Source organism: Scardinius erythrophthalmus (assembly GCF_964197995.2).
Source record: "Scardinius erythrophthalmus genome assembly, chromosome: 4".
Classification (NCBI taxonomy): domain Eukaryota; kingdom Metazoa; phylum Chordata; class Actinopteri; order Cypriniformes; family Leuciscidae; genus Scardinius; species Scardinius erythrophthalmus.
The window spans coordinates 13501539-13524317 of NC_138224.1; the positions used below are offsets into that span (position 1 = coordinate 13501539).

The 22779-nt window shown below is 36.4% G+C and overlaps 3 protein-coding genes across 5 annotated transcripts in view; 1 reads left to right on the forward strand and 2 right to left on the reverse strand.

The window, feature by feature from the left end:
* Positions 1–22779, forward strand: part of gnptab (N-acetylglucosamine-1-phosphate transferase subunits alpha and beta) — a 64215-nt gene that overhangs the window by 15103 nt on the left and 26333 nt on the right. Inside the window, exons 15-22 of one of the 3 annotated variants that reach the window (XR_014029969.1) lie at positions 45–264; positions 743–856; positions 1077–1162; positions 1246–1344; positions 1431–1598; positions 4257–4347; positions 5588–5913; positions 6067–6851. Coding sequence is in view for 2 of the 3 variants with exons in the window: in XM_081362778.1 (XP_081218904.1) it covers positions 45–264; positions 743–856; positions 1077–1162; positions 1246–1344; positions 1431–1598; positions 4257–4347; positions 5588–5659 (850 nt within the window). In the remaining variant the exon portion in view is untranslated. Of the gene's footprint in view, positions 1–44; positions 265–742; positions 857–1076; positions 1163–1245; positions 1345–1430; positions 1599–4256; positions 4348–5587; positions 6852–22779 lie in introns of those variants that run through there. The other 2 variants (XM_081362778.1, XM_081362779.1) reach the window with 2 other exon arrangements.
* chpt1 (choline phosphotransferase 1) lies at positions 6596–16194 on the reverse strand. The gene is made up of 8 exons (XM_081362781.1): positions 15732–16194; positions 12433–12580; positions 12041–12182; positions 11854–11938; positions 10385–10516; positions 10012–10170; positions 9788–9913; positions 6596–8390 (listed from the first exon to the last, which is right to left on the reverse strand). Exons 1-8 carry the CDS (start codon positions 15963–15965, stop codon positions 8274–8276), a joined length of 1143 nt encoding a protein of 380 aa, XP_081218907.1. The 5' UTR covers positions 15966–16194; the 3' UTR covers positions 6596–8273.
* mybpc1 (myosin binding protein C1) overlaps positions 17955–22779 on the reverse strand; it is a 37856-nt gene continuing 33031 nt past the window's right edge. Inside the window, 2 exon segments of the mRNA XM_081362784.1 lie at positions 17955–18214; positions 22518–22704. Of these exon segments, the coding sequence (XP_081218910.1) occupies positions 18096–18214; positions 22518–22704 (306 nt within the window). The 3' untranslated portion in view covers positions 17955–18095.

Sequence of the window (22779 nt, forward strand, 5' to 3'; positions counted from 1 at the left end):
AGAAAAAAAGGCATGACCTTTATCTTGATATCTTGCTTCTTCAGCTTCCCTCAGGAGTTTGATAAGACCTCATCCCACCGTGTGCGTCACTCTGAGGACATGCAGTTTGCCTTCTCTTATTTCTATTTCTTGATGAGCGCATTGCAGCAGCTCAATATATCTGAAGTGTTTGACGAAATCGACACGGACCACTCGGGTGTGCTGTCCGACCGTGAGATCCGCACGTTGGCCACACGTATCCATGAACTCCCCTTAAGCCTTCAGGTACACACAACCCCACCCTGTCAGAAGGGAGGATTTTTAGTTAAAATTTTATTTATATGTCGTTTTAAGTATTTATATTAATTTTAAATTGTAATTATAAAATTAAGAAAAAATAAGTTAAAATGTATTTTAAATTTAAAATAAAAAATTAATTTTAAAATGTCATTTGATTAAATTTAAAAAAGAAATTAATACAAATAATTACAAAAAATATTTAAAATGTAGTTAATTTTATGCAAATTTGTTTAATACAATTTTTATATTTCAAATAAATATAAAATATGTCTAATAAAATTACATTTGTAATTTATAAAAAAAATAATTGAAATTAAATTGAAATACTTCATTTAATTAACAATCAAGTAGGTCAGTTTTTGATTTTGTGACATGAACACAAGACATGTGTTACCTAGTTTGTTGTCACCATGTGATTATCTGTGTTGAGGAAATGCATGTTTGTTCATTTGACTGTAAACAGGATTTGACCAGTCTGGAACAGATGCTCATAAATTGCTCTAAGACTCTTCCATCCAACCTCACGCAACTCCATACAGTCAGCCCGACCCAGGAGGCCTATTACGACCCCAGCATGGTGAGACCCACTGTTCAAAGCCTTAAAGCCTCCAACACAAGAAAGTAACTCTAATATAAGGAGATAAAATCTCATAATACAATTCATATTGGATATTAAGTCAACAACTTGCTTCATGAATAGCTTTTGTCTCTACACTTGTAGTTTGCATAAGTCTTGTATTATCAGCTCTTCTATCTGTGTATTTGTTAGTACCGTTAATGTTTTGATGTGTCTGCAGCCACCCGTCACAAAAGGTTTAGTAATCCACTGCAAACCCATCATAGAGAGGATCCACAAAGCCTTCAGGGACCAGAACAAATACAAGTAGGCCTTTCATCACCTTCTCAAAAACACTTCAGCATCTCCTATGAGACCGGGTTAGTTATGCAGGTTCTTGTTCTTTTCAGGTTTGAAATTATGGGCGAGGAGGAGATAGCCTTTAAGATGATACGAACCAACGTCTCTCATGTAGTGGGGCAGCTTGATGACATCAGGAAGAACCCTAGGTATGTGCAGAGGCGGCGTTCCTGTTTTGTTATGCACAATGGGAAGCCTCATCCACTTTAACCTCTTTTTTTTTTTTTTACCACAGGAAGTTTATCTGCCTGAATGACAACATTGACCACAGCCATAAGGACGCTGGCACGGTCAAAGCTGTTCTGAGGGACTTCTATGAGTCCATGTTCCCGCTGTCCTCTCAGTTTGAGCTGCCCAGAGAATACAGAAACCGTTTCCTTCACATGACAGAGTTGCAGGAGTGGTAAGAATTCAGTCACAAACAGACAAACAGGCATTGTGCAATTCGCATAGGTGTGTGTGTGTGTGTGTGTGTGTGTAAAAGACAGAAAAGTAACTTGGCATTTAACAAAGACAAGTCAAACAGGTCTGTGTACATACCACAGTTTTCATTATTGAATCTTAGGCCCTGTTTACACCTGGTATTAAGATGCGTTTTGGTTGATCACATCACAAGTGGATGAAGCTAAATACAGGTGTAAACGGGGTCTAAAACGTTTTGAGCTCGTCCGCTTTCGACCACTTCCAGAGTTAGTCGAAAACGCATTCGACCGAAAGCTTGAAAAAACCCACACATTTACCTATAGACAGTAGACACTCTCCTCTCCTGAAGAAATCAGGACAGAAGTGGTTGGAAGTGAACAAAAGAGACGGATTAAAATACCAGGTGTAAATAGGTATGTGTCTCACTCGTCTACTTGTGATCCGATCGACCAAAACCAGATGTAAACAGGGCCAATGTCAAGTCGAACAGGTCTGTGCACATAACACAGGTTTCATTATTGAATATAAAGTTAGGACAGGCCAGATCTGAACGGTGTAGTTTAGTGAAACCCTCAACCAGAGAGAGCTTTAACAGTTTGACATGAAACTGTAATGGGTGTAATTGACAAGAATAAAGTTAACTAAATAAAGAGGTTTATTATGCTTAATGGTAGCGTGAAGAGAAAAAAATCGGCACTTTGTTCAAAATATCATCTTTAGTGTTTCACTGAATAAAGAAACTAATACAAGTTTGGTGAGTAAATTGATTTAGTGAATCACTGATTGATCCATCAAGCCTTTTGAGTGAACTTTAAGTTTTCAAAAGGTGTCTCATATGAATATCCACGGCATTTAAAACCGATGAGATTAGCATGTCGACACCACTTTTCATTCGCCCCTGAATATAATAGTTATATATTGTTGCAGTGATCTGGTTTTGTCGTAATGAGTTTCACAAGTCTGTTTGCATTTAGTAGTGTGATTTATATCCTGTTTCTGTTGCTTTACTCCTGTGAATACCGGTAAACGTTCCTTCCTGTCATCACTGTGTGAAGTTGGGTGATAGCTGTCGTCGCAGTCTGGAATTCTGGGAATGGGGTGGTGGTTGAAGAAGGGTTTGTGTGCTTGTCGCTGCTTTGGAGGGTTACAGGATGGAAATTATGACTAGTGCATTCACCATTCATGCTCACTCAGCCAGAGCGGCTCTGTTACACCGAGATGCCCCATAAAGCCCCATCAGAGTCGTGTGACCAGCCTGGGCCGAGGGGAAGGGTGTTATTTTTGGGCACTGCCAGGCTCGACCAGCCCCATTGGCTCTTTTTAAAGCTCGGTGTCTGCAGATTGGCTCTCTCAGACGTGAACATGCAGGTGACAAACGGGTAACGGTGTTCCTCACGGATAAGGATGATGTCACCTTGTCACCCTCTCACCGCCGACAGCCTGCTGGGTGACATCAGAACTTGAATCACTGTGAACTGTCAATCACAGTTTTGATAAATATACCGCTCTGATTCTGCCAAGAGTTAAAACAGCGTTGCTGATCCCGTCCCCTGTGTGCTGACAGCAGTGAATATGAGCAATCGCTGTACGGGCCAGTTGTGGTTTTATGGGTCAGTGACATATTCAATATTTGAAAGACTTTTGTCCACCAAATTAAAGTCATGTGACGCAATTAAAAAAAATATATGAAAAAAAAAACCATCATAGAGAAGAGAGACCTGTGTTTTAAGATCAATAATTTTTTTTAAATGTTATATTTGATATATCAGATCATTTGATAATGATATTTATAAAATTTGTAAAAAAAAAAAAAAAAAATCCCTAAGATATAAGGAACATAATGTTATTACTTTTTTACTTGATGGGTGACAATTTTAGAGTTTAGAGTTTTAGAAAATTTCATATTTATTATTTAATATAACGTTTTCTAATATACTATTACTTTTCTTCAGCAAGGATGCATTAAATCAATCAAAAGTGACAGGGAAGACATTTATAATGTTACAAAAAATTTCTATTAAATTCTGCTCTTTTGTATTTTCTGTTCATCAGAGAATTCTAGTGTGTGTGTGTGTGTGTGTGTGTGTGTCAATTTCCACAAAATATTAAGCAGTAAAATTGTTTTCAACATGGATAAGGAATTTTACTTAATGTTTCTCACAATATTGCTGTTTTTACTGTATTTTTGATCACATAAATAATTTTTTTAAAAATGTTTTTCACATTTTTTTTAAATGGTTTTGAAAAACTCTTATGCTCACCAAGGCTGATGAATACACACTACAGTTTGAATACACCAAGCATCATTAATCATTGGAATTTTTTTATTTTAATATCCTAGTAATATGCATGCAAATAAGCAACTAGTTTATAGTGAGAATCGGACCTTAAACTAAAGTGTTACAGATTTTTAAAATTTTCAAAAACATTTAAAAAATCTGTAACACTTTAGTTTAAGGTCTGATTCTCACTATAAACTAGTTGCTTATTTGCATGCATATTACTAGGATATAAAAAAAAAAATAATAATTCCAGTGATTAATGATGCTTGGTGTATTCAAATTGTAGTTATGGCATCTACCATTTAGCAGGGGTTTAATGAACCATGCTAACCTTGTCTCGACCCCTTGTTTCACAGGCGAATATACAGGGACAAGCTGAAGTTCTGGACCCACTGTGTGCTGGTGACATTAGTCGTCTTCACTGTCATGTCTTTCTTTGCTGAGCAGGTCAGTATGGTTTGGCTTACATGTCCATTGTGCACTATCTGTCTTTCTTTATTTCACTTCACACACACACACTTAAGTCCAGTCAGCTGAGTCTGGCAAGTCTCAATAACATTAGCAACTAATATATCGAATTTTACCCAGCAACCATTTGTGTTCTTTTAAGGAAATGGTAAAGGCAAAAATATCATCCTGATGATTGATCAACCAGGCAGCTTGCAGCAAATAGTCACACTATTAATTGCAGGGTCGTGTTTCTGTTTTTGGGAGAGGTTAATGGGCACGGTGACCTTTTAAAAGACCAGTATGTATTCATCTGTCCTTAGTGACAGAACAGTAATGTGAACACTCACTAGAAGTTACAAATATGGATATGATGCATTATCAGTGGATGCTTCTGCTGCTGCCGTACATGCATGTGGTGGCATGTCATGTTTAGCTGCATCATGTGACAGACTGGCACATTAACAGGCTTAATTACAATCTTCAGAACAGATTAACAGCCTCTCTCGTTAACTTCCTGCTTCTCTTGATGTAGTTCCCGCTTATAGCACTTATTTTCATTATAATTTTTTTTTTATGTTTTAGGTAGCTAGTGGTTATGGACTTGAAGTGACAATTAAAATATAAATAATAAAATAAAATAAAATAATGCAATTTAAATAGCATTTTACAAATTCCAGTTTGTTCCAGAGGACAGTTCACATGTGGAAACTTTTTTCTTAATTTAATTAATTTAAAATATTTATTAATTATTTTATTGTTGCTTTTAACTACCATTTTAAAGATGAATTAAATCGTTTTAAATATGCTTGTTTATTTGTATATTTTCTCACGTTATTTTTATATATTTTTAGACATTAAGAATTTTAAATATGGATATATTCATATAAATTTGATAATTTGAAAATAACTTTTAAATGAATAACATGATTTATTTTTAAATGTCACTTTGAGTTCTTCATAAGGGGTGGTTATCTATACACTGATTCATGTTTCTTTGTCATACAAATTAGAATTATTAATGATTAATAGGAATCACATTGTGACTCTGAATCTAAACTGAATTCTGTTTTAGTCTGGTATTAGTCTTTCTTTCCTCTTCCTTCCTTTTTTTTTTGATCACGTGTCAATCTTGTTTCTATACTGTACGTGTATCATGTGTCGGTCACAAGTTGACCCACAGCATTCACAACAGGTTTGGTTGACACTCCTTCCTCTTCCTCTTCTTTCTATCCCTCAGCTGATCATGTTGAAACGACGGCTTTTCCCCAGACGCAGGGTCAGCAAGGATGTGAACCCAGAGCGGGTGTGAGGTTATTCCTCTCTCTGAGGGCGTGTCGTGAGAATATGAAGTACCACAGACGTACTTCCGTTAATGCCGTCACATAAACTAGCCCATTTGGAGGTGACTGGATGAAGTTGATGGAGAAACTTCCGAGCCACAGGCCTCCTTCACAAAGGGGCATTAGTGACACACGCTTCGGCCCACGAGGCAAGCGGCTTTCTCTAGTCCCGCGATCACACTCCAGGTTGTGTATTGAATGTGAACTGAACTCAATATTGAGTGTGAGTTGCCATATGACCTTAAGTGTTTGAAATGTAATGATTTGAAATAGGATTTTTAATTTAAATGAGAACATCAAGGGTAAAGTACTACCCGCAAGTTGTTGTTCTTTCTCTTGTTCTCTTTGTATCGTTTTTCCTTTCTCATCCTTACAGTGCCTTTCTTTACCACATGAATGAAAGCGGTGGACTCTGATGCACGGCTGGAACTCTCTGCCTTGTGTTTGGCTTTTTGCATTTGTCTTAATCTGTCTTGCTTAATGCACAAAATCTCCGGGAGCGTATTTAAAACCAAACGGCAATCCTGATACTTGGTAATTTGAGCAATGATGATCAAAAAGGAGCCATTTCCTTCTCTTTCTCTTTTTAAATGCATGTCGTTTTTGCTTGAAGTCCTTCACGTGCTTGTCTCTTAGTGGGACATTAAATACCAACTCTGTCTGAAATTCAGATGCCACTGCCTGTGGCCCTCATGTGTATTAATTAACTCTTCACCTTCACTTGTCTTTAAAAGGGAATTGCTTGCTCATACGTTACAACTACTGACCCCAAACCTCTGCAGGGCGTACGAGCCTGACAAAACAGGCTTGAGTTTATGAAAACGTGTTGAATGATAATGCTGTTCTGCGATGTATTTCCCTATTTACTTGTATTTATTAAGTTATGAAGGACATAATCGTAATATACAAGCATATCATTGTTTTATTTTGGAAATGTAGGTTATTAAAATTCTTTCTAAATACATTTTAGATCTCTAAATTATACTGACACTTTACAACTTTTGTGTCAGTTGTAAATTTAACCAGAAACTGTGCCTCTTTTTTCTTTTTCTTTTTTTGTGGGATTGCACAAGCAGAAAAAAAGAGTTTGATGAACTTAAGTACATAATCTGAATGACATAATGTAATGAAACAACCAAATCTGTCAATTAAAAGTCTTTCAAAATCATGACTGCTTTGATATGCCTTTGAAATTTGAAAGGCATCTTCACCTTAAGTCACATTTTTAGGTGTTGCGTGTCACTGCTTCTTGCTTTCAGAACGAGGAAATGACTTTAGACGGTGTTCTATTCAAATCACACAAAATTTATTGTTTTTATTAGCCCTTTGGGAGGAGATGATTCTAAGCAGGCAGAGATATAGTGCATCATAAAACGGGCACAGAGGATCAACACCCACCCCCAAAATCCCTCTAAACCCCCTCCAAAAAATCCTTGTCCCTGTTTTCAACACACAGCCACAATCCTTGACAATTAAGTTCTTTCAATTATTATTTTTGTTTTAAACAGGCTTGACTTAATTTCACACTAAATTCAGTCACATTATTAAAATAAATACATACACTGTAATCACTGGACAATCACAAAAAGTTTACTTTTACTTCTTAAAGCTACAATGGCTGTTTGGGCAAAGTTTATTTCTGGATCTTTTTTTTTATTATTTTTTTTTATGCAAAGTCTCGCAAGATCTACAAATAGCTGCTTTTCTAATGACGGTAAAAATCCTAAACGGTAAAAAGGTTCTGTGATGTAAACCATTGGCAGTTTGTCGACTATATGAGGTCTTAAATACAAGGACGAAATTTGTAATACTTTTTTCTTTTGTACTTTACCAAGATCAGAGGTATAAAATGTGTCTAAATGAAATTACGGATATTATATGATGTAGAAAACGGGCTTAGTTTAAAAAAGACGCAGAAGATTGTTAATTGATTGCCCAAACTGCAGTTGTAGCTTCCCTTTTTTTTTTGTTTAAAATTGACAAACATGATCAAACCCAAAAAACAAATGCAAATCTATTCTGAAGAATACTACAGTGAGACAAAAATGTTTCCCCCCATTCATTATTTTTGGGCTATTTTCGATAATTGTTTTATCTCATCTTAATCTTTGACCAAATGCTATGGATTAGAAATATTTAGGCCATGTAAACTTTTTGGCCAATTCATCTTTAGTGAATGATTATTTGATTTCCCAACAATTTCCAATGTATCCTTTGAAATAATAATAATCTATAGTTCGTTCCAGCACAGAATGAACCATTTCAAGGCAACAGAAAACTTGAACTTGGCTAAGTGACGCTCTGGCCCTGAGGCCATGTTTTGTACATTTCGTTGTGTCTAAACTTTTTCTTTTGATCCAGTGAGTTATTCTAGTGTACATTAGTGTGGAAAAACAACACAAGCTGTTCTTACTCAAGATGGTCTGGTCAAACCTGGCAAAACGTTCAGTTCTGTTAGTTTCTGGTGGTCACACTGTCAAGGCCGTTGCGGTTTTGGTTGGTGGGGTTCTCCTGCTCTAGCTTGAGAAGCGGGACGACGTCTTCATTCTTAGATCCCGCTTCCTCCTCCCGCCGGGCAAATTGTCAGTCTCTGTGGGTGTGGCCCTGTGGGGTGATGCTGAAAACCCGGATTCGTAGGTGGGAGGCGATTTGCAGGCATAGGCTCATGCAGTAACGCACCAAATCCACCAGGGACAACACCTAAACAACGGTGATTGAGATAAGACAGGCTTGTTTAGTTTTGACTCCAATGCTATTTGATATGGAAGCTTGTTTCTGCTATGGAATAAAAAAAATAAGTCTGACTTTCTCCGAATTGTGAGACATAAACTTGCAATTGCGTGTTGTGACGTTTGAATTCTGAAAAAAAAGCTAAAAACTGACATTTTCTCACAATTGTGAGTTTATATCTGAAAATGCAGAGAAAAAAGTCAGAATAAAAATATATATACAGTACCAGTCAAAAGTTTGGAAACATTACTATTTTTAATGTTTTTGAAAGAAGTCTCTTATGTTCATCAAGCCTGCAGTAAAAACAAAAAACAAACAAAAAAACAGTAATATTATGAAATATTATTACAATTTAAAATAATGGTTCTCTTTTTTAATATATTTTAAAATGTAATTTATTTTTGTGATGCAAAGCTGAATTTTCATCAGCAAGTACTCCAGTCTTTGGTGTCTTATGATCCTTCAGAAATCATTCTAATATGATGATTTGATACTCAGTTATTATCAATGATGGAAACAGTTGTGCTGTTTAATATATTTTTTTGGAATACTTTTTTCAGGATTCATTGATGAGTAAAACGTTAACAGCATTTATTCATAAAAACAGCATTTATTCAAAATAAAAACATTTCTAACAATATAAATCGTTACCATCACCTTTTATCAATTTAACGCATCCTTGTTGAATTAAAGTACTAATTTCTTAAAAAAAAAAATAGTTATTGTTCCCAAACTTTTGAACGGTAGTGTATATTGTTACAAAAGATTTCTATTCTAAATAAATAGTTCTTTTTAACTTTTTATTCATCAAATAATCCTGAAAAAAGTATCTCAGGTTATAAAAAAAATATTAAGCAGCACAACTGTTTCCAACATTGATCATAAATCAGCATATTAGAATGATTTCTGAAGGATCATAAGACACCAAAGACTGGAGCACTTGCTGATGAAAATTCAGCTTTGCATCACAAAAATAAATTACATTTTAAAAGTATATTAAAAAAGAGAACCATTATTTTAAATTGTAATAATATTTCATAATATTACTGTTTTTTTTTTTTTTGTTTGTTTTTTAACTGCAGGCTTGATGAGCATAAAAGACTTCTTTCAAAAACATTTAAAATAGTAATGTTTCCAAACTTTTGACTGGTACTGTATATATAAACTCACAATTGCGAGAAAATGTCAGTTTTTTTTCCCCCAGAATTCAAACTTGCAGAAAAAAGCTTCCATAATTTGCTCATAAAATACATTGGTCAGAAACCATAAAGCTTTATAGTATGTTCAAAAACTTTCATTTAAATATCAATATCAGTTAAATTGAATTGCTACACTGAGGGTTCGACCCGCTAATGGTTCCGGCTCACCATGGCGATCCAAAGTACGATGTGTTCATCAATAAAGCTGTTGAAATACTGATTTAGGAAGAGGAGTCCAGGACCAATGAAGGCTGTGTCCTGAAGATGAAGCTCACTCTTGGTCATGTGGGCCACCTGTAGAGCAAATCATACCTGAAAACACCTAGTTTTGGATAACTCTTTAAGAACAGGATGAAGCTCATGTAGGCACCAGCTACATGAGAAACACTCACCACCAGCTTATTTGAGATCTTGGCGATCACCATGCCAAATGTAAGGACATAAAGGCAAGGGTGGTGCTCGAAAAGCTGACTGGAGGACTTTTTAAAGATGATGAAGGCCAGAGTGAGGATGAGACCGATGTGTAGACCAGGAGACAACACACTGGTGTCCTGAGGAAGACGTGCACTGTTAAAGTTACCCTATTATTTAACAAACACCACTTTTCTTTACTTTTTTACTTTGCATTATGTTAAACCTTGAAAATGAGTTATCATTATAAATAATTATCTGTATAAAAAACAGGACCGCAATAGGAACCAATGCTTTTAAAGAACAAAAACAACAAAGACTTCAATGACCCATGCACTGCTGGAGTGCACTTACTGCAACGGTTGAGCCGTTCTTGCCCACGCCACCATTCAGGATGATGTAGAAGTAGTTATAGGTTGAATACAGGAACCCGCCGATGATGCCGAGAATTGGAAAGGTTTGCAAATTCACACCAAGAACAGGCAACTGGGTGAAACATATGAGAATATATATATAATATGAGAATAGCTGTTAGTTTGTTTGTCATGTGAGCAGGGATGCTGGGAAGGGTGAAGCTGAAGCTCTGAGTATGCTTTAGAATAGGGAGGTTCGAAAAGACTGATGTGCGTGTTGAAATCATCTGCTGTTTTCTGCTTTTTTTGTGCAAAATAATGTCTATGGGTGACTGGTAGCCATGGAAGCAGTTTTTACCTACATTTACCTTTTCACAGTCTGTCTTCAGACAGGACGCAGAGAGCAAAAGACAGAAGGTCTACTTTAAGAACACACTCAGAAAGGGGGCTCTGTCATGATTCACAGTTTTGGAGGGTTTGAATTTTTTTTTTTTTTTTTTGTAAATTATCTATAAAATGTAATATATTATAATCTGAACACTTTTAAAAGAATTATATGAAACCACGTGAACACTGGAAGCACCCAATTGCATGTCACACTGCAACCTGGTTATATTAAATTATAATTTACTTATGTATTATTATTATTAGCATTGTGCATAATGTTAATAAAAACTATTAATAAATAGACATCATAAATTACATTATATTTTATTTTATTATTATATTAGTATTGAGAATAAATTTGTAAACCAATACTTCTAATAAAAAGATGTGATTTTATATTTATCTTTTTATTATTGTGAATAAACAAGTAAATAAATAAAATATTTATATTATTATATTTAAATACATTTAGGTAGATATAATATAAATATCTATATAAATATAATATATATATGAGCTTTTATTTACATGTTTATTATTATCATAATATCAATAATTATAATATAATTGATAGATTTATATTATATTTACTTAGAATTATTATTATGTTAGTGTTTTGAATAATAATAAATAATTAATAAAAAAAATGTGAATTCATGCATGAGGAAAAATAATGATATATTGATCTATATGATGATAGTATTGGCACAGCCCTAGTATGCATATGGTTTGCTAAACTTTTTAATTGAGTGATTTTAAATTAGTAGGCCAGAAACATGAGCTGACTTTGATGTAACAGTCAGAAGTTACTTAAATATATATCAAATAAACTAGCAGTCAATTCTCACAAAATGATACTTGTAATTAAAATCATATTATTTCAGACTTATGGGGAAAATAAGTAACTCTGCAAGGCATAGACATCTGTTTTTATTTGAAATCATGTTGTGACAGGCCACAATGGACTTTTCTAGTGTAGACTGTTTCAGTGATTATAATGGGAGAGAATTTATGAATGTCATGAGAAAGACACTCAGAGGTCTGTCTATTAGAGAACTCTGTTAAAGAAGGTGAATGACGTACCCTAGTCTCCCAAAGACTCACTCCTCCGAATGCTGTCATGATATACATGACCACAATAGCAATCTGGACCTCTGTCACGTCAACCCTGCAGAAACCGTTCAACAATAAAACAGAGTTAAAAAAAAAAAAAAACACACAGACAGGTTCAATGAATTCAGTCGAATAAGCCATGAACAGCTGCACTCACAATCCGAAGCGGAGTGTTCCAGACACGTACGTCTGCCAGTGCGCGCAGAAAAACATGAACATGCCCACAAAGCCACAAAAAAACATCCAGTTAGGGTGAGCGCCGATCCCACAGGATATACACGTTCCCACGGCAACAAACACTAAGAGAGCAATCCAATTAGAATGCTGTTAATATGTACAGATGTAAATACACAACAAACAGCATAAATCTACTGCTGATCAATGAAAATATTAACCAATATCCAATATTATTATTGTAACCAATAATTGACCCCTTGTTCAAAGCACTAACTGTAATTATAAACAATAGTAATGCTGATGGTTGCCTGAGAAAGCACTACTAATTATTACTCATAAGTAAAGTACGAAAGGTTGTCTGGCTGGTTATACCTGTTGAGACTGCGTCACAGCCATGGTCAAAGAGCTCCCCAAGAGCTGAGCTGCTATTGGTCCGTCTGGCCTGCTTTCCATCAATGGCGTCCAGCGATTGGTAGATGAAGAGACCTAAGGCGCTGAGAATAAAGGCCCAACCTGGAGCCTAAAAACGGTAGATATGAAGGAACAAAATAAAGGCCAGGCCAAACATTAACTGAACAACACAGCATTTTGAAGACCTGGTTCTTCTTGTTTGACTCAATTAAGGCCAATGAGGCATGATCATTTTTCCAAATGACATTGAATGTTCATTTATCAGCAGTTTCTTACATTCAACAACTCAAGCTTGCAGATCTCTTACGCCAAGAGAGAAAACAAACCCTCAAACAAATCTTTGACCTCTAACTGATATGGATGGTCTGTATTATTGTATGCAAGACTGAAAATAAAACGTATCAAGGTTAGCAAACATGGACACAAAAGAGCTTTTTTTAAATCTTCATTCCTTTAACACAGTTATCTCCACTATTTTGCCATTTCATTTGCCAAGAAGCGAACTGGGAAAAAAGCACTTCAGCCATTTATATTATTCTAACTAAGCAGAGTGAGAATGATCAAATAATATGAAGGAAAGAATCTGTACAGATGTGAAATGATTTAGACGGGCGTAACTGTCTGCCCTAGATTGTTTGCTTTAATGCTCTGTTTCTCGCTTATCTAGGAATAATTTTCCATATTATTCATTCATACCTCTAAAACATTAAAGGAACACTCCGACTTATTGGGACTTTAGCTTATTCACAGTATCCCCCAGAGTTAGATAAGTCCATACATACCTTTTTCATTTCTGTGCGTTCTGTAAGTGTTATTTGACGCACCCACCGCTAGCCTAGCTTAGCACAAAGACTGGATGTAAATGGATAAGGTAGCATACTAATCCCAATAAGTGACAAAATAATGCAAACATTTTCCTATTTACATGTTGTGATCTGTATAGTAGCAGCGTGTACAAATAACAAGGCTATATGAGACAGAGACCATTTTTAATCGTATAAATACTGGGAACTATATTCTCACTAGGCGTAGGAGCACAGCTACTTGGGCGGAGTGGCTACTTGGGCGGAGTGATTAGGGCAACACACGAGACGCTGGATAAGGCAAATGGATAAGGTATGAATTATACCTTATCCATTTACATCCAGTCTTTGTGCTAAGCTAGGCTAGCGGTGGGTGCGTCAAATAACACTTACAGAACGCACAGAAATGAAAAAGGTATGTATGGACTTATCTAACTCTGGGGGATACTGTGAATAAGCTAAAGTCCCAAAAAGTCGGCGTGTTCCTTTAAGTTTAGATTGGAAATATAAGATTTAGCATATTAACGTGGGTGTAATAGAGTAACCGGTGTAATAATCAGAGATAATGGTTGAAAAAAATACCATATAAGGACCATGAGTAACCAATATGACATTGTGGCGTGCTTTGAAAAGACCCATAAACATGGATAATGCGAAATGAGAAGACTATGTACAAGTCGTTTAAATCAAGGGTTGTGTGTGTGGGTGTGTGTGTAAGTGTAATAGTCGGATATGGGCAAAGGTCCATGTGGCCTACAGGGTCGATTTCCCAGAGAGCCTACATGCAGGCCATCTGGTTTCACTGCACAATCACAAAACAGAATAAATCCCCTGTGTGTTTCAGATCCATCACTTCAGTACTTTTCATTCAAAAATCTCTTGAAGGCCTTAAATGTATAAAATAATTCTCCCTGTTAAGTCTGTGAATTTGGATGTGATTGTTGTTGAGAGAACAGGACACACAACTCAATACCAGGCCTATGCAGTTAAATGAATAAGGACATACAGTACAGTATAATTTATATTATATCAATTCTGATACTAGACAAAGATACTGATAATTTACATTATACTATAGTAATTGGAGATGATGCACTGTACATGGTTGTAAGATTAAATGTGGACCTAAATATGTGGATTAAAATAGTGATATGTGTATTATCTGACATGCCTTTTGGTGTTAAGCAGAAAGAAGTCTCATATGCTGGCCAAGTCTGCAATTATTTGATCAAAAATAGAGTGAAATTTTCAATTTGAGTATAGTTTAGGCCTGTTTCTGATGATCTTTCAGTATTCATTTTAATATATGCTGATTTGGTGCTCAAAAAACTTTTCTTAATATTATCCGTGTTAAAAATGGTTGCGCTGCTTAATATACTTTGTGGAAAAACCAAGATACCTTTTTTTCAGGATTCTTTGATTTAAAAAAAAAAAGTTCAAAAGAACAGCGTTTATAAAAAATTTTTTTTAATTTAACCTTATAAAGGTTTGACTGTCACTTTTGCTGATAAAAGCATCAATTACTCTTAAATTAATCTTACAGACCCCAAACTTAAAAAGTTTAAGTGATAAAAGCAACATCACGCTCATAACTGTGCTGTAGTAGTGAATGAATATCATCACAGTTGTGGCTTGGCCTTGTGCTAATATTCAATACAGCAGCTCTTGCTCATGCAATATTGTTTAATTATAATATATGATTATGACATTAATTATATTACTACTTTGGGCGACCTGACCAATGAGTTTGTCTCCGGGTCAAAGTTCACTCCCTTTATCTATGTTCTATCCCGGCAACAGGTGGGTTAAAGTTGTGCATTCAGCAGCAATCTCCAAAACTGCATGGCAATAAACAGAGGAATCTGGACTTTGCCAGAGGACTATAGTCTATGATTCTGGAAATATGGCACAGGGGTACTGTGACATGTGGTCAGGAATCAGATAGAGAGGGTCAACAGCTAAAATAACAAACAATGATCTGCATGGCCTTCACAGTCAATAAATCTGATAAAGCTGCCTACAATGCCTTCCACAAGCACGCAACACTTTATTTTAAGGTAGTAACATGTTGCATGTACTTACTATAGTAGTAATAACAGTGAATTATAGATAGTTACAAGTAACTAACCTTAAACCAAACCCTAAGTACATGTAGTTAACTAATATTACCCAGTACTTATTTGTGTAACAAAACACTGTAACAACGTCAACTTAAAATAAAGTGTAACCCAGTTTCATAATCGATAACCCAATGTGCTACTAGAGATAGTGGCCAAAAAATGCACAAACACGAAGCGTTATTTGTGTATAGTCTTCGTTCAGCACCACCGAAAGCAATGCCATCCTAAAATGTGAGTGTTTATTTTTAAAACTGACGTGGCCAGCCAGGGCATTTAAATAGAACGAAACACGTAACGCTGTCACTCAAAGTTTCGCTCGCGCCTGAACTGAACTCACCTCCTCCGTGGCCGTGGGGCTGTAATACACGAGAATGACCGTCGTTAAGATGTTAATGAGGAGTCCAATGATGGTCAGCGTGTTCGGCGCGACCCATAACGGGATCTGCTGGACCAGCCAGTTCCAGTATATCTGGCAGGGCGGCTCGAAGAGAGAGCGTCCGGCCGCGCTGTACTTGTGTTCCTCCAGTCGCTTGAGCTGGACCGCAGACAGCGGCTCCGGACACGCGCACATTATGATCGCTCTTTTGGCAGGGTCAATGCAATGTTTTGGTCCTAATCCCCAGGTGACCACATAGAAGACGACATTAGCTTGCGGTGGTTACGTGTGGAGAGTCATTTTTGATGAGCGGAACCGACAGGCTCCTCCGTTCCTAATAGTTGAGAGCAGATAAACATAGAGGTGCAGGAAACTGCGGTCCGGAAGAGGACACACACAGCCGGGAAATTTGAACGGATGCGGTATCGCGTCTGACCAACGGGGGCGCAGATGTTGATGTTCGGATTCACATTACGAGGCAGTCTTGTTGTTATTAACTTAATCTGTTAAAATCCTTTTCTCTTATTGAAATAAGCTGAAATAAAATGTAAATATGAGATGAAAAACTTAGTTTTAAACTTAGGTTAGTTGCAAAGGCAACATTTATAATTTTGGCTTAAATCGAATTACTAAAACTTACATAAAGGTTTAAATGTTTTATTTAGCTGCAAATAAAAAAAGAACTAATATAAATGACAAAAGCACATATACATATAGCAATATAAAAATAAAAGCTAATGCAAAATATTAATAACTACTATGGTATACGGATTTCTGGGGGTAAGCAGGTAACCTATTGACTGACGCCTGTCATACCCGCCATCATATTTCTAGCAGAGTGCAAATCATAGATCTGACCCAAATTAAGGCTTGAGCCCTGCCAAAAGAAATTAAAACAAAAAGAAGTTGAAGAGGATTTTTGTTTTGTTTTGTTGTAATTTAATTATAGGGGTTTCAATGGAGTAACCACAAAAGTTTGATTACAGTTTGATTATGGTGCATGTTTTCACCTGGCGATAAATAGATGCTAACAAAGAGTCACAAATTGTTTTATTAACAATAGCAACTGCTTTAGCGCTTTTCATTCATTTCGCATCACTATTGGACAGAACAGTAACAAACCATAAATACTGTCCTTATTTATCACTGTTTTACATTTTACAAGGTTTTAGATGTGCCCCAATTTATATACATTGTATGCCTTTTTGTCTTATTACTGAAAATTCCAAAAAGATAAAGTGCCCTTTAAATACCCGGATGATGCATTTAATTAACCGGGGGGAAAAATGTGGGATGTTGAACATTTCATGCACTAAATACAATTTAGGACCTATTATTTTGAGTTTCTTTTGATTAAACCAATCTCCTTCGTTGTATTAACTCAAATGTTTTATTTCAATGAACTCACCTTTTTAAGGCAACCAGGTAACTTACTTTTTTTAAGTTAAACCAACAATAATTTTTACAGTGAATTTCCTACTAAAGGTTACAAAAGAAAAGGGATGCATTTTTATTCAAATAATATTTAGAAATTATTTAAACCCAAATATAGATAAAGACGGAGATGCACTATAGATTGATAAATAAAACATATTTTGTGCCCAAAGAACAGTGTTGTTAAATCTAGCAAGACAAACTAACAAGCCCAAAATTTGCAATTATGCATAATGGAGAAAGGAGCAAAGCTATATTGCAAAACAAAATTCAAATAAGAAACTTTCTGAAATATGTCTGAAATGCTTTCTGAAATAAGAAAGAAACAGAATAAATTCATATAGAGACATTTATTCAACTGTCATGCTAAAATGAACATTGGCATGTACTATCAAGCAACCTTCGACAAACCTGTCTCTCTGACACTGACTTATCCGTCTGATCTGCCAGTTGCACAGTATTGGCATTGCTAATCTAAGTGTTTCAGTAGATTCATTAGAGAATGATGGAAAGGGGTTGAAAAACTCAGGGGTAAAGTCAAACAGGCAGAAAAAAAGAAAGGAAAAGAGAGACCACCCTCGTCTACCAAACCCAGAAAAACGTAAATGAACTGCATCATCATACTGTATCTGTAACTGACTGCTCAATGTCTTTCACAATAAAATGTCTATTTGTGGTATATTTTGAAGCTACAATCCAGATTACTAAAGGCATGCATCTGAGTTTCAGTGGAAATTCATAAAACACAGCTTTACATGATTTCACAGTGACAGGCGCAGACTTTCTAACTATAGATCCATGTCTGAACAAAGCATACCATGCCAAAGACACATATGCCATTATTTGTAGTAGTGACAGGGATTTCTGGGTAATCATTGGGTGAATCAGCCTTCAGTTGGATCCCTTCTTCTCTGACTCGGACTTCTCTGAGGTCTTAGACTCGTTCATGTACTTATCAATGAGGTGTAAGGGAACGCCTCGCTTCATCAGCTCAAAGAACGTAAAACCTCCTGAAAGAGGGGAAGGATAGACAGAGTCAGAGAGATGACACTAAAAACAATGAAACTATGAGATACATACGTGTTCTTCACAACATACAGTGGCCATAAGACATACTTAAAAATGTCTGGAAGTCTTTGTATTATATAAAATATCAAACATAGTGCCATTTATTTTAAAGAAAGACAGCCCACACACACTTCTTAAGCTGAACGTTTCATAAAAAGAAGTTTGCAAGATTTCAAATGATAAAACTATAGATGAATTGTTCAAAATGTAGACGGTTGTTTACCAAGACACCTGTGTGAACTTGAGAACTGATTCAAAATCCGGCATTATATTGATACAGAAAAAAGTCTCTGAAAGGTGAAGTTAAAACCTGAACAGACTTTTACTTATTACAAAAATATATACTTCAGCATCACCCTAATGTATTGACATTCATCCATTTTTAAGTGTGACTTAAGTGTCCAAAAACCTTTTGGGGGCCACTGTATACAGAGAAAAGAGGTAGAGACAGACAAGAAGAAAAGGAAGACGGTAAAATCAGGACAGGAATTTGTCAGTGTTTGGCAGGTGAAGCAAAAATGTTGAGGCAGTGAGTACAATCAAATCTCTGCAAGCTTTTGCAGCTATTCAGGCGCTCTTAACACATTTCATCATTGCATGTCTTATCTTTGCTTGCTGTAGCATTCTGAGCTGCATGAGCAGTTGGTTGAATGTGCGTTAAATTAAGCTGCATATGCGAATGACCATCATTATAAATATACAAAGCATATACATGTAGGTTCACAGTGAAAGCATCTGCAGAAATAATACATCAGAATTGAGTTTTGCTTCTGACCGCTTGGTCTCAAGAGAAAATGGGGTAACATCCAATTTTGTGGCAATTCCTGTGTCTAAAATTACTAGGATTTTACTTTAGCAAGTTTACAATATGGTTTCATGTAATGAGTAAAGTATCTGTTACTTGTTTCATTTATTTTGTCACATTTGAAATCCCTTCTCTTAGGCTTGTTGGGAGAAATGGGGATAAAAGGTGCACATGTATTGTGGGAGTTGTGTGAGCATGATGGATATTGGTCTAAGGAGTGTGTCATGCTTCATTGACGTAAAGAGCGCAAACTTTTTTTCCCACCTAAATTAACATTAAGGGTTTTAAAACGTATATAGTGCGGGTTTTGGTAAATATGCCACTTTAAAAGGTATAAACTGTGTCATTGCATGCAAACTATGTTGGGTGGACGAACACTTAAAGTAGAACATCCTATTTCCAGTATAAAAAATGCCTGCAAGCCAAGCATAGTGCATCCATTCTGGAGGAGAAAGAGTCTCAGTTAGATGCTGTTGAGAGAAAAGTAATTATTTTTATAATGATTAGCACCAAATTCTAACTTTTAAAAGTAACATTCCCCAAAACTGGTTGACTGTCAAAAGCATGCAAGGTATAAATTCTGTATGAACAGAGCAGTTTTCCTGGTCACCATGATTCCACTAAGACATGTACCTGGATCAACATAATTTGTTGATCCTGGAACAATATTCCTGTCCAAAAATGTTGTCCTAATCTGTCCCTACCCCTAAACCTAACCCTACACATAAGTTATCCCTTAAATCAGAGGGAAACAATGAGTGAATAACACTGATGCAGAAGCACCTAACCCTGGTTGTAAGCCTACACTTGACATTAACAGTAAACTTGTTCCTCAAATCTGATTGGTTGATTGGAATGTTCTCCCAGAATCAACAAAGATGTTGATCCAAGAACATGTTGCGCTTGGTGAAATCGCATTCACCCAGTTGTCCTATAGAACCTTAAACTGGTTCTTGGAGTTCTTGTAGAATCCTGTAAAACATTCTTGATTCAGGAATATAATTCTCAAATTCTAGAGCATTACACACCAGCCAAGAGCATACGCAGAATTATTGGCAAGCAAGGGATGCAGAATGAATGAAAAAATAAGCTTCATATGCCCGAAACCATATGAAAGCTTACCTTGAATGAGAACAACACAGTAACTATTCCTGAGTGATGACTGGGGGAGAAAAGAAAATACGGATTAAACCCAAAGTTTACATGAAGGAGTTATATGTGCCTCAGGGTCCATCGCTGACTTAGTCATTACAGATTTAACATGAAGGAGTTAAAGGACATACCACAGTCTACCAAGAGGGAAACACAGCAATATGGCAATGTATGACAGAGTATGAAAACATGTCAGCAGCACATGATATAGGCCCTAATATGCAAATATTGGCGTGTTTTCCGAGTTTTTATCAGGTCTAGGATTTTTCACAGACCTGCTAAACAATGTGCAATGGGTGTGACCATGTGAATCTGCTTTCTACAATCTGTTGCATTATGGGATGTGTGGTCCAGTGGCAGTGGTGAGATGAAATTGATTTTGAATTGGCTGCATGCTGTTGCAAATTCAATGGATTTTGCAAATACAAAATACTTAAATGGTCATATGGACCATAAATGGACCATGTAAGAGAGCAATATTATCATATTGTTCCAACACTGTACTTACCCTTGAAATCCACAGAAGAGATTGAGACATTGTTTATAAATGGAATTATAACAATGGTGGACCAAAGTGCTGCAATCTTGTGCACATTAATTGGTTGGTTAGGTGTAAAAACAGTGTTTAAGTTGGAAATGAAGCTATAAGCTCTTGAAGGCAAATGAACCCTTGTCAGGTTCCTCATTCAGTCTTTTGTTTAAGCTCTGTTGGTTACCTCATTGAAAACCAATTTTGAAACCACTTACAGTATAGAATCAAACAGCGTTCTACCCAACAGTAAAGGCCCCGATATACTTCGTATCGTTCTTCACTTAGGGATCTATAAAAAGAAGTTTGAAATATCTTTGTAGTGATATTCTGTTAGTGAACGCAGTAACGTCATCTAGATGACTTTATAAAAACGTGCTGCGTACCTTCCTCTCAATAACAAAATAAACGTACAACAAAAATGAAAGCGGTAAGAAAACAGCAGTTAAAGCATCTGATCATAGAGCTCTGCAATTCGCCACTCCAATCGTCACGTCATGCTTATTTATAAACCACTTAAAGGAACACTCCGACTTTTTGGAACTTTAGCTTATTCACAATATCCCCCAGAGTTAGATAAGTCCATACATACCCTTTTCATTTCTGTGCGTTCTGTAAGTGTTATTTGACGCACCCACCGCTAGCCTAGCTTAGCACAAAGACTGGATGTAAATGGATAATGGTAGCATACTAATCCCAATAAGTGACAAAATAATGCAAACATTTTCCTATTTACATGTTGTGATCTGTATAGTCACAGCGTGTACAAATAACAAGGCTATATGAGACAGAGATCATTTTTAATCGTATAAATACTGGGAACTATATTCTCACTAGGCGTAGGAGCACAGCTACTTGGGCGGAGTGGCTACTTGGGCGGAGTGATTAGCGCAGCACACGAGACGCCCTGTTGTTGATTTAGCTGTGCTCCTACGCCTAGTGAGAATATAGTTCCCAGTATTTATACGATTAAAAATGGTCTCTGTCTCATATAGCCTTGTTATTTGTACACGCTGTGACTATACAGATCACAACATGTAAATAGGAAAATGTTTGCATTATTTTGTCACTTATTGGGATTAGTATGCTACCATTATCCATTTACATCCAGTCTTTGTGCTAAGCTAGGCTAGCGGTGGGTGTGTCAAATAACACTTACAGAACGCACAGAAATGAAAAAGGTATGTATGGACTTATCTAACTCTGGGGGATACTGTGAATAAGCTAAAGTCCCAAAAAGTCGGAGTTTTCCTTTAATACAATGTATTGCCTTAAAGTAAGCAGCTTTACAGTATTAAACATAAAAGCAGCTCTCCAGTGTGTTCATGTTTTACTCGCGTACATCTGACCTCGACGGACTGAACAGAAGAAATGAACCGGAGAAGATTTCCATGTCAAAGAAGGCGGAGCCCCAGAGCTACACCTACCAATGTATTATGTAATCGCCACGGACCAATGGTACGATTGAAGGTGTTTACCAGCCAGAGTGAACTTCTCTTGAAAGTTCACTTTGGCAAGCTGTTTTGAACACCTGAAACAAACACCATACAAAGTTAAATTTCTTCAAAATGACCAGTTCGTTCTTCAATTTCGTTTGAAGTATATCAGGGCCATCCCTATAACATCCCTCTTCAATAAAAACCAGGTGTAATATTCTCTATTGAATCACTTGATGACTATACTAGCCATGTATCCCCTTAAAGGAGCGTTCTTAAGAAGCTATATCCATATTGATGATCAAATTAACGCACAGACTAACCTTTGACCTCTAGTTTGCAGTCCACCTGACCCTCTCCAAGGTCATTGACAGCCTTGCAGGTGTAAACACCTCCATCAAAAGGGCTGGGCTTTCGGATCTCAAGCGTACACACACCCTGGTTGCTGAACATGCGGTAACGTGGGTCGTCTATGATGGGAATCTTGTTTTTCATCCACATCACCTTAGGCTGAGAGCAGTTACGGAGTATAGTATGAATACACAGGAAACAACAGATGACAGCACTAGTGAAGAAGAGCCAAAG

Bases quoted from the DNA above. Each gene is read 5' to 3' on its own strand.
- chpt1 (XM_081362781.1), bottom strand. From the start codon at position 15,965: ATGTGCGCGTGTCCGGAGCCGCTGTCTGCGGTCCAGCTCAAGCGACTG. The intron at 12,183-12,432 runs GTATAACCAGCC...TTGCTCTCTTAG, and splicing joins CTGTGACGCAGTCTCAACAG to TGTTTGTTGCCGTGGGAACG. The intron at 11,939-12,040 runs GTGAGTGCAGCT...CGGTTTCTGCAG, and splicing joins GGAACACTCCGCTTCGGATT to GGTTGACGTGACAGAGGTCC.